This window comes from Microtus pennsylvanicus, chromosome X (assembly GCF_037038515.1).
Source record: "Microtus pennsylvanicus isolate mMicPen1 chromosome X, mMicPen1.hap1, whole genome shotgun sequence".
NCBI classification, from domain to species: domain Eukaryota; kingdom Metazoa; phylum Chordata; class Mammalia; order Rodentia; family Cricetidae; genus Microtus; species Microtus pennsylvanicus.
Window position 1 is genome coordinate 28,113,153 of NC_134601.1, and position 17,436 is coordinate 28,130,588.

General features: G+C 37.3%; 1 protein-coding gene across 1 annotated transcript; it reads left to right on the forward strand.

Moving 5' to 3' along the window:
• The first annotated feature begins 13,898 nt into the window (after positions 1-13,898).
• On the forward strand, positions 13,899-16,553 carry LOC142840288 (melanoma antigen preferentially expressed in tumors-like). The gene is made up of 3 exons (XM_075956878.1): positions 13,899-14,188; positions 14,597-15,178; positions 16,043-16,553. Exons 1-3 carry the CDS (start codon positions 13,899-13,901, stop codon positions 16,551-16,553), a joined length of 1,383 nt encoding a protein of 460 aa, XP_075812993.1.
• The last annotated feature ends 883 nt before the right edge of the window (positions 16,554-17,436 follow it).

Genomic DNA, 17,436 nt, shown 5'->3' on the forward strand with positions numbered 1-17,436 from the left:
TGCTGGGATTAAAGGTGTTCACCACCACTGCCTGCCAACCTTTGTTTTTAGAACAAGATCCCTGAATATAAACTTTTTTTGTTTTTTTTCCTGACCATTACCAATAACAACTTGCAACCAATCTACTTTAAATAATAATTAGTAAATATAATCCATCATTTTGGGATGTGGACGTTGTTCTCTAGACTACTTCCTGTTGATGTGGGCACTGTTTTCTTTTGGGGATCCTGGGAAAATTTACAATTATGGTCAAGTCCTGACTGGAGTATGATCTGAGACAGCAGCCTTGAAGCAATTCTGGATGCAGAATTTTGAGGAGACTGTCACAGAGGCATTTTGAAATGCTGGATCACCTAGGCCATCTGTTTTTCTTTTGGTGTTTGATCTCCTTGCTCTGAAGATATGCTTTTAAAGGTAAGATACATCTCTGCATTAATACAAGTATAGACTGTTAATTGTATGTAAGTCAACCAAAGATGATTTATGTTTGTTTTATGTTTGAGCGGGTAAAATATATTTTGCATATCTTATAGTTCTTCTAGGTTATTTTCTTTATGTTTGTAGTTAGATTTTTCATGGGGTCTTCCTTGATCAAACCTGATTTTCTTTAACCTGGAATGAATGCATAGTCTCTCATTTTCTGTCAAAATATAAGCATAGCCTTTCTCCAAAGTAATATATCTTTGACTTAAATTTTGAAATCAAGATATTTTTTAAAAATAGAGATTGGTTGAAAGGTAGCAGATTAAAAAACATACAGCTCAATAAAAACAATACAAAAAGAGGAAAAAATGTATCAAAATATATATATCAATGTAACATATTTCAGATTAATAGTTGATTTTTGGATTAAAGTAAGTTCAATGATCTACCCTTTTATCCTATCATGTCTATATCCCCCTTTTCTTTTTTTTTAATTTTTCCTTTTTTCGGTTTTTTTTTTTGAAAGGATTTCTCTGTAGCTTTTGTAACCTGTTCTGGAACTAGCTCTTGTAGATCAGGCTGGCCTGAAAATCACAGAGATCTGCCTGCCTCTGCCTCCCGAGTGCATGGATTAAAGGCATGCACCACCACCTCCTGGCCAGATTTTTATTTCTTGAAATTTAATTTATCAGTTTTTGATATTGTTTCCTGGGCAGTTTCCAGAATGCATTTAAAGAGGCTTTACAGTTCCTATACAGTGCCTATAAAGTGTTTTTATTATAGAAGTTTCAGGATGTCACATCTTACACTAGGAGCATTGATTGATTTTGAACTGATGTTTGTAAAGAGAGACAGGAATACAGGTTAGTCTCTCTACATTTAGATGGTTAGTTTTGCTAAAATAGCAAAAATTAACTAAAGTGTTGTAACATGGTTTCCTTTACTCCAGTGGATGTTTTGGGCACTTTTTTTTTCAATAATCAGGTGATACTAGATAGATGATCATATTTCAGGGTTTGCTATTTCATTCCACTGACTTACACATCTCGTTTTGTTGCAATAGCATGCTGTTTTTGTTTCTGTTGCTCCATGACATAATTTGAAAGCAGCTAATATTTACTTGCTTTTTCCTGGATGTAAGAGGGCTTTCCGTCTTCTACTGTCTTCTTCGATTTCTTCCTTCACTGTTATTAAATTAGCTGTTTCAGTCTTTCACATCCTCGTTAAGTCTGTTCCTTAGTATTTAATGTTTGAAGCAGTTTTGCATTGAATTGTTTCCCTGATTTATTTGTCAATGTCATGATTATCGGAATATGGAAAAGCGTCAATGTTTGCACTTATCTTGTAATACTGAATTGTTTTTTTGTTTTTTGCTGCTTTTACCAAACCCTAATGTTTTATGTTAGAGCATTTGAGGTCTTTTAATTATGGGATTATAGCAAAGATTATTAGAAATCATTAGACATCTCTCTTTACTTTTTGTGTATCATTTGCATTTTCTCTTGCTTTACTACAGTGAACTGAATCTTCATTCAGCACATTGAGTGAGATTGGAGAGGGTGGATCATACTTTCTCGTTGCTGACTTGAGAAAAAAATGCTTTGCAGTTTTCCAAATTTAATATGATTTTGACTGTACGTTTATTGAAGTAACAGCTGCAGAAGTCTGTGAGGCTGGACATTCTCAGCCAGCAGCCTTGAAGCTGTTTTGGATGAAGAATTTTGAGGAGACTCTAAAAGAGAAATTATGAAATTCTGGATCACCAGGGATATCAATTTTCATAGGTGTTTGGTCAGCTTGCTCTGAAAATACATAAACTTTTAAAGATATTATATATTCACATTAATTCTAGTATAGAATGTGCATTATACATAAGTCAGGCAAATATGATTTTTTATGTGTTTAAGTAGATAAAATATGCATTGCATATCTTTTAGTTCTTTAGTTAGGGTTTCAGAGGATCTTTCTCTTTCAGACCTGATTTTCTTTAACCCAGAATGAATCCACAGCCTCTCATTTCCTGTGGAAATAAAAGCATAACCTCTCCTGCAAAGCAATACATGTTTTGACTTAAAATTTGGAGGTCAAGGCATTTTATATATATATATATATATATATATATATATATACATACATATATATGTTTAATCAAGCAGTCCTTACAATACAGTATGTTCTAGAAACCAAAAACTTCAAAGATGACAGAATAACATACAGGATCCAGACTCTCTATGTTTTTTTAATTTTTATTTTGCTGTTGCTTTTTTATTATTTTACTCTGTCTTTTAGGACCTGATTATTTTAAAACTATTTTATATACCATTTCTCTTTCTCTTCCAAGTCTGTGCATATTATTAAACACACTGTGACACATTTAGAGGCTTTTCCCATCTGATCCTGCTTTACTGAGTATCTCTGTCCTTTTCTGACCACATGAGCCAAATTTCAAACTGTTAAGTGGTGTGGCTAGGACCAAAGCCTGTGCCTTGGCAGCTGATTCTGCCCTGTTTGGTTCCCTGAGAGCCGAGCTTCATGTCAGAGGTACAGGTGTGAGCAGCATTTACTGCCCCAACTCTGGGAAGTGTTGAGTCCATGCTGCCACCAAGTAGCATTGCTTGCTGCTCATAAACCCCATTAAGTGTTCAGTAGCAGGGCCTCCCAAAAGACCCATCCATGCTGGTAACACAAACCAGGAAAATGCATCTTAAAGTAGGCATGCCTCTGTTTGCCTCTAGCAAACAAGAAAACAGTGGTACCAGAAATTCGAGTTTGACTGTGTGTTTAGATTCCTTTTTTAAAGCTTATCTGGCTTTATGTGAATGTATATGGTCCTGAAAGTTGGGTGCCATTTGTGTAGGTGAAATTTTCCTGTCCTGCAGCTGCTCTGAAACACACTGCGTCTTTTATTTTGAATGCTCATCTGGTAGCTCAGGCTTAGTACTTACGAGCTGTTATAACTTAAATTTACCCATATCTGTTAGTCTACATTCTGCTGTTTAGCTTTATGTCTGTCCCATTTTGTGTGTCTGATTCATTCTACCATTGGCTGGTCACTCCTTTGACTCTGTACTTCTTCATCCAGCATCCTTTTAGTCTAGTTTGCCCATCTAACCTCCTCCTGCCCAGCTATAGGGTATTGAGCTCTTTTTAACCAATGAGAGTAATACATATTCATAGCATATAGAAAGATTGTTCCACAACAGCAGGACATCTTGGGAACTGTGTCAAAAACAGTTCTCCCTGAGATATGAATTTGGCTGACTGATAACAGTTGCACAATGACATTAAGACAGTCTCAGCAGGACTTTTGGTTTTCAGCTGCCAGGGTATTCTATCAGAATCTATTACCATGTCAAAGCTCATGTAAATGTAAGTCATGGATGGGACAGGTTTTAACCCAGGTAAACGTAAGTTGTTACCTTAAGTCCCATGGTTCTGTCTTCTTTAAAGGGAGATACAGGTGTAAAGGGGTTGTGGAATCTTGCTCCATTGTTAAGGAAAACTGATGATGTAGTCAACAACACTAGGAAGAGTGGGAGGTATGAAGATTCATCAAATAATCGCTTTAACATCAATCATAGAGATACAAAATTTGTGTGTAGGGTTTCAGTCTTGCTTTGCTCCAGTATTTATTCACTATGGACCCTTTCCTCCTCTCTTTTGGAATAGTAATGTAATTTTTGTGTCATTCAATGTTAGGAGTATGTAATTTGATTTTTTATTTTGATTTTACCGGGCTTAGGTTAAGAAATTACCCTCTGTCTCACAAGAAACTTTAAGCTCTGGAATTGTAAACAGTCTGGAGACTGAAAGACTGTGGGGACATTTGAAGTTGGACTGAGTGCATTTTGCATTAAGATAGGACTCCAGACTTATGCGGACCAGGGAGTAGGATGGAGTAGTTTGAACGAGGATGGCTCCCATAGGCTCAAGTATTTGAATGTTTGATTCCTAGTTGGTGAACTATTTAGGAAGGATTAGGGATTGTGGCCTTGTTTGAGAAAGCCTGTTACTGGGCAGTGGGTTTTGACATTTCAAAAGCCAGTTCCAGGCCCAGTCTCACTTTCTCTCTTCCTCCTGCATGCAGATGAGGAAGTAAGCTCTCAGCTACTGCCCCATCGCCAGACCTGCCTGCCAGTCAGTCACCTTACTCCTCACCTTGATTTTCAAGGACTAAGCCTCTGAAACTGTAAGCAAACCCCTAATTAAATGTTACTTTTTCATATTTTCCTTGGTCATGGTGTCTCTTCACAGCAATAGAAAAACAACTAAGACAATGGGTTCAAAGCTACATATGATTATTGATTGCCTTTCTCTGTTAGCAGCTGGCATAGCACATTGAAAATTGTAAGACCTAGTCCTTATGGATGAGACTTGAGGGCTGTTTCCAGCCCAGTTCCTCCAAGTCCTAGGCCTGAAATGTGTGGTGACTTTCACAGTAGTGTCCTAGCTTCAAGTTCTCTTAGGCAGCTGAGCACAATGGCAATAGCTTCTATTCCTTGAGGTGTTTCTTAGACTTACCAAACCAGATTTCAGTAATTCCTGATTGCTTCCTTTACCCATAGACCATTGTGGTATAATGTTTAATTTTATTTGGATTGTTTCATTTGTGTCATTTCCCTTGATAGTGATTTATAATTTTACTGCTTTAGGATCTGATAAGATAGAAAACGTTATTTTTACTTTTAAATAGTTTTTACTTGCCCAGTGACTTACATTGGTATCTGTATCACAGAATATCCCATGGACTGCTGAGAAGATACGTATCCTGTAGCTATTGAATGTAATAGTCTATACATTCTTGCTCCAGTTTGCTTTCTTGTTTCTGTGATAACACAATAACTGAAAACAAGTTGGGGAGGAAAGGTTTTATTTAACTTTTCCTCTTATATGTCCATTATCCAGGGAAGTCAGGGTAAGACAGAAATCTGGAAGCAAAAACCATGAAGTACTTATGTTTACTGACTCCTCCCACCCCTGGTTTGTTCAGTTTCAAACCATACTTTTTTTCTCAAGTATACGTTTAGACTATGTGTTCAGCATTGTAAGTACTTCTGCATTTTTTTGATATGGTATTGAGGAGATATGTTCATTTGCCTGGCTTTTTCATATTTCTTATAATTTTTTGTTGTGACTTCTGTATCACGTCGGATGGGTATGTGACACCTTCAGATTTATCTTTTCATAGTGTATAGCCCTCTGTGGAAGCTCAGTATCAAGTCCCAAAAAGAAAGAAGAAAAGAAACCACTGTAATAGCTAAACTATATATAGAAGGATGCACAGAAAGTGTTAAAGTCAACTACTGTCCCCAACAGCTATGCAGCAGATACTCACAGTAATAATGTACAGTAGATTATTAAGTTAAAACTCAGTTTGGGCAAAAGTAGAACGAATCATACCCAATGTCTGTGAAAAAGAGCACATAAGGTGGGGAGGCATTTAGAGGGGGGAATTGATCCAGGAGCATATGTGGGCAGTACTGGGGTCAGATATTAATAGAATACATTTTATGCATTGTGAACTTTCCAAATAATAAAATGTTCTATTTTAAAAGTAGAAATAATAATAAGTGAATGAAGAGGACAGGAGAAGGAAATAGAGCCCTGAGGTGTGTGTTGGGATTTTTGTCTTAGCGCACTCACTTCTCACCCAACAGTAGATCATCTGTGAGAGGGAAGAGGCTGCAACAACCTAAGGCCTTCGTGGACCTGAAACTCAGGATTCTCAGTTTCACCAGCACTGAACCAGAAGGTAAGTGACTTCAGATGTAGGACTGTTCCCCAACCTCACGCATGGGATCATCAGTGTCCTCACAAGGTGGCAGAGATTTCTCATTAACATGCAAGTGGTGTGAGCTCAGAGTGGTGGGGCCTTCAGTTCCTGAGGAGCTGCTGCCTGTCTTTTTCAGTGCGTCCTTGCCTGTCATTCACCCAACCCTTCACTGCCTTCTACAGGTGTCTCCCCATAAATCTGGTGTGGGAGCCTCTCTCTAGTTCTTATTCACCAGAGTAGCTTTGTCTTAAATGTCGGCCGCTCTCGAGATTGCACCTGGCTGGGTATCCCTCAGACACTAAAGAGGAAAAAATATTTTTCTCTCACATTGACTAGTCTCAATAGCAGAATCACAGTCCCCAAATTTCCCAGAATGAATTAATGCTAGTGAGAAGTTTGGGCTGACCTTTGAGGTAGGGAGTCCATCATTTTATCAGAGACACATTATATTTGGAAGTGACTTTTCCTCATTCCTCACACCTTCATCCAGAACTGGCGCTAGAACTTTTGGGACGTGGCTATTCTATATACAGAGACTCATTCTTACTTGTGAGTTCCTGGCCTTAGTTTACCATGTTTCTAGCCAGCTTTTCTTAACTTAAATTATTCTGTCTACATTTTGCCTCAAGGGTATTTTATCATTCTCTATTCTCTATATTTTTATTTACTTCTTAACACCACAGCTTGTATAGCTTGGTGGCTGGCCCCTATGTCCCTTCTACTCCTTTTTTCCCTTCTTTCTCTTCTCTCCTCCTATTTATTCTCTCTGCATGCCAGGCCGTCCTATTCTTCTCTGGCTAGCTATTGACTGTTCACATCTTTATTAGGCCAAATGTGTGTGTTAAGCAGGCAAAGTAACATACCTTTACAGAGTTAAACAAATGCAACACATCTTTGTATAATTAAACAAATATTCCACAGCATAAACATCTCTTTAACTAATATTCCACAACAGATGCTGGTATAGAACTCTAAATGTATTTATATTGTTGGTATGGGAAATATTACTGTCATTCACATAACCCAGAATAAAACTGTCTTTTTAAAAAGTACTACACATTCCCACCTTTTTCTCCTTTCCCATTTCTTTCATATCCTTCACTGAAGGAATAGTATATTCTTCACTTTCTGCTCTAATAGCACTTACATTTATTTTGCACAAAGGATAGGTAATATGTTTTTTATATCACATTCTTACATGAGAGAGAGAGAGAGAGAGCATAGAGTGCACATTTCTATTCTTTTATTTAACAGCAGTTCTTTCTTTACTGAAAATACATTTTAATACAATATATTCTGATTATCATTTCCTCTCCCCCAAACTCCCCATTCCTCTCCATTCCCCCAAACCTTTACCTTTTCTATCTCTTGCTCTCATTAGAAAACAAACAAGATTAACAAAATAATATAAACTAAGATAGAATAAAAGAAAACCAGAATAGGTCTGTACAAACAGATAAACAGAAAAAAAGAAAAGCAGAAAAAAAACACAAGAAAAACGCACATTCACACACCGAGAAAACCCGTCAGAACAAAATCTGAAGTGTAGTCATAATATCTTTGGACTGCCAGTGACAAAATAATGACATGTTGATTTCCTATTAACTATGAATACTTGGCCTTGGCTTAGGCTTGTTCTCAACTAGCTCTCAAAACATAACCCATTAATATAAATATTCATTCTGCCACATGGCTCGTTACCTCTCCTCCATACTATAAGTCTACTCTGCTTATTAGTAAATTATGACTTTCTTCCAAGAGTTCCTATCATTGCCTGGAAGTCCTGTCTTGCTATTGGCCATTCAGTTTTTTTTAAAACCAAACAGAAGTTGCCTTGGTAAAGACAAATTTTCACAATGTTCAAAAAGAATATCCCACAACACTGAAACCATAATTTAAAAGCAAAAGACATATAAGATTTAAAAAATTACCCATATGATACCTTATTTGGCAGAAACCCTCCAAATACATCGAGTTCATTTTGTGTTAACTAGTTAGTGCCAGGCATAGATCTTGCTCTTAAATCTGGTTTCATATCCAGTGAGACTCATCGTGGAGAAAACTATTTTTTCTTTATGAGTATTATTAATCAGAGATAGATAACTTTATAGTTAGGTATGGAGGCTTGCGTCCACTTATGCAGGCCATGCACATGTTGCCACAGTTTCTGTGAGTTTATAAGGGCATCATTCCTGTTGTGTCTAGAAGGCCTTGTTTCCTTGGAGTATTCCATCCTCAGTGGCACTTATAATCTTTCTGCCTTATCTTCTGGAGTGTTCTCACCTATTTTATTCAGCTATTTGTCTCTTTTTTATTTTTTAAAATATCTATTTATTATATATACAATATTCTATCTGTGTGTATGCCTGCAGGAGAGAAGAGGGCACCAGACCTCATTACAGATGGTTGTGAGCCATCATGTGTTTGCCAGGAATTGAACTCAGGACATTTGGAAGAGCAGGCAATGCTCTTAACCACTGAGCCATTTCTTCTGCCTTATTTGTCTCTTCTGACAAGATATTGTAATTACAGACATTCTCTAGAAAGTTTTCATTTTCTTGGTATCAGGAGTCCCTTCTCAAGTGGCTTCCTTCTCTCTTCTTAGCTATTCCTGTGTATTCTTTCATATATGAACTTTACCATCAGGCCGTCTAACTCAGTAAAATGTAGATATTTTTGAAATTGAATTACATTTAAACATCAACTTAGGGAGAACATCTTAAATGTTTTTTTAATTTTGAGTTTGTCAGGGAAAAGTCGAATTTAAATAGCATTGTTCCAAAAGCCTTAAAATGGCATCTGGAATCCTTATTCAATCATATCAGGCACATCCACAATTGAATTTTGAACCAAAGTCCCAGAATATTTACAGATATTCTTAGGAACAGGCACCACTCTGTTGTAATGAGAGTGGCGGTCTGTGTCCCCACCACCCGGCTAGTTTATACCGGAAATGACCACACCAAATTGTATTAATTAAATTACTGCCTGGTCCATTATTTCTATCCCCTTATTGGTTAACTATCACATATTGATCTAACCCATTTCTTACAATCTGTATTGCCACTTGACTGTGGCTTACCAGCATGAGTCTAATCAGCATCCATCTCAGAGAGGAGAGCCATGATGTCTGCCGCACTGTCTTCCTCCCAGAATTCTGTTCTGTCTACCATGCCCATCTAAGGGCTGCCCTATCAAAAGCCAAGGCAATTTTCTTTATTTAACCAATGAAAGTAAGACATAGACAGAAGACCCTCCTACATCATTTCCCCTTTTTCTGTTTAAACAAAAAAGAGAGGCTTTAACTTTAACATAGTAAAATTACATATGACAAAACAGTTATAAAGCAAAAATTAGTTATATTTATATCTAGTTTATCTTTTATCATAACAAAGGAAAACTATATCTATAACTAAGCATTCTTCAACTCCATCAAAGACTCCAGAAGGATATAATATTACCTAAGTAAACAAGAAATAAGAAAACTCTAGAAATGACAGAGACATCTCACTGCCTGGACAGTCACCCAAAGTTCTTTTGTACTGTTGGGGCATCCATCTTTGGCCTTCAGGCCCATAGTATCCAGCAGACTTTTCCATGAAGCAGGAAATTTCAAAGACAGTTCAGTCACTTTCTTTTATATCCTGCAGAATGTCTTGCAGACTCTCTCATGAATCAGGAACCCCAAAAGATCATCTCACCTTTAGGCAAGTTCAGTAGTTCTCTCTCTGTGGGTTCTTTGTGTCCAGTTTATGCAAAAGTCCAGGCAAGAGCAGTTTCTTGGCCAAATGGCTAGCAAATTCTATAAGGAGCCTCTTCAATGCCCATCCTCCTCTTGAAGTAGCTGGTGCTGCCAGGAGCAGATGTGTCTTATTGTCATGAAAAGCCCTAAGTTATTAAAACATTTAAAATGCCATATTCTGTAGTCTTTGAAAGATATGAAGAATGCCTATTTAACTAAAATATACCTCTATATATCTAGAAAATATAATTAACATGACTACAAGCTTGACTATTATTGATGATTATCCATTAACAACCTATATTTACTAATTATATGTTACATTTTTAAATGAACTACACAATCACAATACCTTAATCAAGAGCAGAAATACATATACACATAATAAGATTGACCTTAAATTAGTATCAGTAAACCAAGATTCATATCAATGAAAATTATTCATATCTATATCATATCCCACTTTAAATGTAAAAGAACATTTATAAACAACATTTGGGAATATGGGTGCAGTTATTTCTCTCCAAACTGCTTCATGCTGTATGGGGGCGCTGTTAATCAGGTCTTTCATGATATAACCTGTGTGTCAGGTTCATCTAAGTCAGCAGTTGGGTGAAGTAATTTTCTGAAGTAGTTCACAATGACCTTTCAGGAAGGGCGTGGTCTGTCATGCCATATTGGGATAGAAGCAATCCACAGGGTCTCATCCTCTGTGAAAACAAAAGAAGAACCTCTTTTCCAAAGCATCATGTCCTTAGACCCAAATTTTGAAGTCATAATACCCTTATGGTATCCATTCTGGTTTAGCTTGGCAGCCCGTATAATGAAATGTCTCTCTGTACTTAGCTCCTTTACAGTCAAAAAATTCAAAGAAAACACAATAAAGCAAAAAATCCAGATTGTCTGTGAATTTTACATTTTTATGTGGCTTACTTTTACTCTTATCACTTTATTCTGTCTCTTTAAAGACTTTACCCTTTTTCTAAAGCATTAACTTTACTTCATGACATTTTAATACTATTTTTCTTTTCTCTCCCAAGCCTACCTATGTCTATCTAACACTATGACCCATTTAGAGGTCTTTTATGTCTGAATCTGTCCTATTGTGAATCTGTAATTCTTTACTATCCAAGAGCACTTCTTAAAATGCTAAGCACTTCTTAAAAACTTAAGTTGCACCATGTAGGGGTAATACGGTACCACCTGTTTCCTGCCCAGTCTAAACCTTAACTGTACTGTTATTATGATAATTACAACTGTTTTCTACCTGAGATCAACACAGTTCAGCATGGCAGGAGACACTCCTGCCTCAGAGCCATTTGGTGCCCCTGAGCAGCGCACAGTTCCAGGTACACAGCAGTCCACATTGCCATCAAGTAAGCCGTAGCACTTTACTCACAAAAGCCCATCCAAATTCTCTGTCTCCCAGGAGAAACAGAGGTTGAGGTAGGAGCGTAGCCCAGAAAGCCAGTGTTTTAAAACTGTGCGGCTTTTTCCCTTCTGCCTTTATGTAGGAGCCACACTCAACACTTTAACTCTGAGAATGAGCTTTTTATTTGAGTTAGACCACTGCGCAGCCTGAAAACATCTCTGTGTATGGTGGCAGGAATCCACCATGCTCCCCTGGTTATGCACACCTAGTAAACCTGATCCTGCCAGCTGCCCAGGCAGGGAGCGCTGAGTCACAGGCATGGTCTCAACCAGTTTCCTCTCAACCCTGAGTGGGCACAGAAATATCCGGGCCCAGAAATGCTCCATAGCTGGAGATTGCATGGGCAATAGGGCCCAGGAAGCTGCGTTTTAAAATGGTGTGGCTTTTTTTTTTGTAAGGCTGCTGAGTCAGAAATTCTTTCTGTAGCATGCCACGCACAAACAACAAAAAGTTGTGTTAAACTCTCTCTCTCTCCTTTTTAAGCACTCTCAGGTTTTACATGGAGTTAGTAGACCACATTGGGCAGCCACTCTGTTGTAAAGAGGTGCGGCAGGCCCTGTCCCCACCACCAGGCTAGTTTATACCTGAAATAATCACACAGAGATCTGTATTAATTAAATTGCTGCCTGGCCCATTTGTTCTAACCTCTTATTGGCTAACTATTACATATTCGTTTTACCCATCTCCATTAATGTGTTTTGCCACTTAACTGTGGCTTACCGGCATGAGTCTAACCAGTGTTCTTCTCAAAGAGGAGAGCCATGGTGTCTGCCAGACTGTCTTTTTCCTCCCAGAATTCTGTTGTCTGCCACGCCCATCTAAGGGCTGCCCTATCAAATGCCAAGGCAGATTTCTTTATTTAATCAATGAAAATAAGAAATAGAAGACCCTCCTACACCATGTGACCTGGTAATAGAGTGCAAAAAGCAAATTCTTGAATACATTTCTCTAACATTAAATAGAAAATTCTTGAATACATTTGACTAACATTTGTAACAGTGTGTGAAATCGGCTACTTTGTTACATGAGACTGCCCAGTGCCTTCCTTTCTAGACTGACTTTTTCTTCACACATAAGAAAGTTCTTCACCAAAAGGAATCACTTGCCCTCTCTTGCACTTTGAGCTACAACAAAAGACCACCTTTTTAAGACCCTTAGCCATGTCCCTGAGATTGAAATCCTAGAAACGTCAAGAAAGTGTAACACTTTTTAAATCTTAGTCATCAAGTTATTTTATCAAAAGACAATGCCAAGAAAAGTGTACAAGATGCTGTAGCAAAGTACCATATTAGGTAGGTGATAAGCAACAGTTAATTTGTTTCTGATTGTTTTAAAGTTTTTGCTTCAAAATTTTCCTTATTTTGTGTATTCATATGATACTACATTGTTTTACAATCCAATTTATCATACTGTTTTCTTTTTGTCAGTGCTATGTAGGCATTTCAGAGGATTTGTTGTCATTCTGGCAGTAGAAGGAAAATTTTAGGAGCTTTCTGACTCTTTTTTGTGTTACAGGATTCTTAATCCCCTCCCCCCATTTTGTCTTTTTCCATCATTAACAAATTTTCTTAAATGTTTCTCCTATCCACATCAATTTATTTTCTCAGAGTCTGTGTGTTTCAAAGACTGCAGTCTTAAACCCTCCATATTGTTTATATGATATGCATTTGATATGCATTTTTGTAACACATTCTCATAATTCATATTAATAAGACTCATTGTAATATGTCCATACCAACCTCCAGGTTACAGGAATTATATCTAACTGTGTTTTGTCACCCCAACCTCTGCCACCTATCCTAGACTTTTGAAGTCATTATTCCATGATCAGATTGACTATTTAATTTTTACTTTCCACGTGTGAGACAACATACAGCTTTGGGTTGAACAGTTTTGAAGTCTTTGCCCCAAACTGTACCGCCTTATTTTGATTTTATGTTTTCTTCATCTTTAGGATTAATTTATGACTAATGTTTCTAAATGTTTTATGATCAACTTCAAGTTCTTAACCATCTTCCTTTATGTGTATCTTGTAGACGTTTGGTGTCTTCATCTGCCATAAATATAGTGATGGGAGTGAGAAAAACCAAGGGCTAGATTGTCATTCTTTTTCTCTTTAATCACAATTAATTTGATGTTTTAATATTTACCATTGTACCACTTTGTAGATTTATCTTTTTCTTCATCATAGCTTATCTACTACTGAGGGGAGGGAAAATACTGGCATTCATATAGATAAGTGACCAAAATTGTTTTCTGCTTACTTACTATCCATTTTGATGACATTTTACAAAATACAGACTATGTAATCATGGGGGAGAGAGTAGTAACACACACATAAACACAGACGGTTATAAACTCAGAAGTCTATTTCTATTTTGTGTCTTTAGTAGAAGACACAAAGATGTGGTGGCTGATTGATTTCTCTTTTAAATCATTTCTTCTTTACTAGCACAGGTTGCAAAGAAGACCCTATGTGTTTTCCCAGAACTTCTAAATGTTTCTCCTCCTGATGCAGGTTCACAAAAATGGATGCAAAGAACCCCAAAACTCTGATGGATCTTGCTATACAGTGTTTGCTGAGACATGAGTCTGCAGCAATCCATGCTCTGGAGTATATTCCAAGAGATCTTTTTATTCCATTGTTCATTGCTGCCTTCAAGGGTGGGCATAAGAATATATTGGGTGAGATGGTGAAAGTTTGGCCCTTTTACTGTCTCCATCTTGGGACATTAACTCTACGGGAACCTCATCGTGAACTCCTGATAGCCATGATTGAGAATCTTCCACTCTATCCTGCAAAGAACTCTTCTTCTCGGTAAGACTGTATAATAGAGATATGGTAAGACAAAGGAGGTCTTAGAACGAGTAACTAGTGAATGCAGAAGTTTTATTTGTAAGACTCAGCTAAAACTTGGAAACACATTAAAAACTGATGTCTTCAATATTCCTTAGGAAATCTGTTATTGAGGATTCTATTGATGGGTTTATCTAACAGGTGTTACTTAAGAGAAAGACAGGAGCTTTAAGACTGGAGGGTATTTAAGGTGTACAAAGGATGGGAGAAGAAGAAGATGAATTTTCATGGCGAAGACTTGTTGGTACTTAGTACAAGGAGTACCAGCTATGGATAAAAGGATTTGTTCCTATATGTCATCATTGACTCTTCTGGGTTTCATTACCGTTTGCTATTTCTCAGATGTTCTATCTCCTCTTACCCCTACAGGAAACCTAAACTGAGGATCCTAGATTTAAGACAAGACATTGACTGTAGGATCACATGCCCTGAAGTCAGAATCAATCCACCTTTCTGTTTTCACGCTTGTACTTACTCTGAAAACTCTGTCACGAAAATGGAAGGAGAGCATCGTTTGACAGATTTAGAGTCCTCAATTCATTTACCCAGACCTATAGAATTACTAATGGATCTTTCCCTGGATGGCTCTTTAATGGAAAGGGAATATTCAATGTTGCTTATGAGGAAAATTAGGGAGAGTTTCGGTGCTTTGCACATATGCTGTCGAGATTTGCAAGTTGATAAATTGGGTGACTACAAATGCACCCTGAGAATTCTTGATCTCAACTGTGTTAATCAGCTGTCAGTTGATAAGGGTTCACTGAGTGATATCACCAACATCCTGTCTCAGATGAGCCACCTAAAGAGCCTTAGTCTGTTTAAAGTCACTTTTAGATCTCTGAGTGGGAGAGTCTTTAAAAATTTCCTTAGTCATTTGCAACGTATGGAAAACCTTAAGAAACTCAAATTGTATTCATTCAGTCTCAAAAACCATCTGGACAGCGTGCTCAGGTAAGAGTTTCAGACAGGTTTCTGGGTTTCCCGGTTAAGTCTTGGGACAACATAGAAAATATTCATGGGTATTCCTAAACTCCTCAAAGCCTTTTATGATTTCCACTCTGTCACTTTTGGGAATTTGAAACAGGAGGAGGAATTACAAAAATTAAGCAGCCAGCAATTGAAAGATATGTGCAGAAATATGAAGGTGAAAAACCACTAGCCCTCTAGAAATGAGAATAAAGAGGAATTGAGATGGTGGAACACTTTTTTCTATAGCACTGATGCCAATGGTTTACAATGTCAGATCACTTTACTAATATGTAGTCACCAAGGTATAGGCCATGAAAGTAGAGGATGGTATTTAGGAACTGACCAAAGGTAATTTTCAGTTGATTGCTCTTTCTGATCCCTTTCCACTAAAAACGTGAACTGAAATCTACAATGGATAATATTTTAAGTATCAAGTGTGTTAGTTTTTCTCTTAATATTTCTTGAAATAATCAACTATAATACCCTTTACACATTCTTAATATTAAAAGAAATAGTATCTCAGTGCTGTACACAAAACTTTCAGCCAGGTGTGGTGGCACAGGATTTTAATCTCAGCACTCGGGAAGCAAAGACAGGCAGATTCTCTGAGTTCAATGAAGTATGATCTCTATAGTGAGTTCCAGGACAGCCAGGACTACATAGTAAGTTACTGCCTAAGAAATTTTCTCCAGAGTCATGAAACTATTAAGCAAACAAAGTAAAGATTAACTTATTAATACCCATTTGTAGTGCATGTGAAAAGTGGTTTATTCTGGATATAAAGATATAGTGTTTATCATTCAATCCTCTTTCTTAAGAAGTTTTATTGTTGTTTTCTCCCTACAGAGTTCTGCCACCTAACCTGGATGTTTTGTATCTGTCATTCTGTGATATATCGTACAGAGACTTCAGATTTCTAGCCCAGTGCCCTCAGGTTTCCCACGTAAAGATGTTGAATCTTAGTAACAACCCAATGAATTGGGATGACTTTGTACCCTTTCAAACTCTTCTGTTAAATCTCTCTGGTACTCTTAAGCATCTAGAGATAAGTCATTGCCTTATAAATGATTCTGCAATCTCTGTTCTTATCCCTGCCCTAGTTCGTTGTACTCGTCTCCGTGTCCTGGGCTTTGCTGCTAACCCCATCACAATGCCTATGCTTGTGCATATCATGCATAGTTTAACACCCTTGATGAGGCTAAAATACGTGATATTTCCTATCCCTATACATTGCTATGAACGATGGCATTTTCAGGGCCGATTAGACCGATGGAGGCTTGCCATGGTACAACTACAACTGAAGGCAATGCTACAGATAGCAGGAAGGAATGACATGAAATGGATCACTTACCCATAGTAAATTTCACAGTCTTACACCATTTCAATATGATATGTAATACTTAAGTACTAAATGTTATTTCCTAAACTCATATATGCAATATATAAGGTTCTTACATTGAGGGAAATTACACCTAGGGAAAATAGATACATAAACTAATTAGTATGCAGAATAATTTAGAAAAAAATGGAGGACTTCGAGAATTCCTGTGTATCTCTTGTATACTATTAATATATTTCATTTTACTGATCACAGTGATGTGCATGTAATACAGGATGATCAACTCCTAGTTTGCTATATTTCTGCTCATACTGTTGGTTCAATTGTTGGTACACCACACAAATCAGAACAATGACAGCCTTTCCTGCCTATATTTGAGGATATGGTGGTGGATTTTTTATGAGACAATGTTTCCATCCCCTAAGTTACTATAGGCGGTTTTGGTTGCTCTTGGGAAACCGCCAAGATTTAGTAGTGGACAAGGAAAGCAGGCAAGCAGAGGCTCTGATGTTTCAGTATAACCTCAAGAACATAATTATAATTGGACAATTCCTTGATGTAGGCCAACTGTAAAGTTTCCACTACTTCCCATGAAGTCTTCAGTTGGGTATCTAGCCTTTGTCACATGAATTTTTAGGTGGGACTTAGGATCCTTGCCATAATATTCCCCCTACTGTAGTTCCCCTATTCCACTCCCAGTTCTGTCAATCCTGTACATTTCCTTAGCTGTATAAGTCATTCCCTATATACAGCTTGTTTCTCTTTTCCATTAGCTGTGCCCCATTTGCTATGATGCATACTAGCCCTGTTTGAGTACTGAGTCTAACTGACTTTAAACTCCAAAATAGAACACCATTATAAATTCAGTTTGCACATCCTAGAATTACTTAGAAATGGTGTA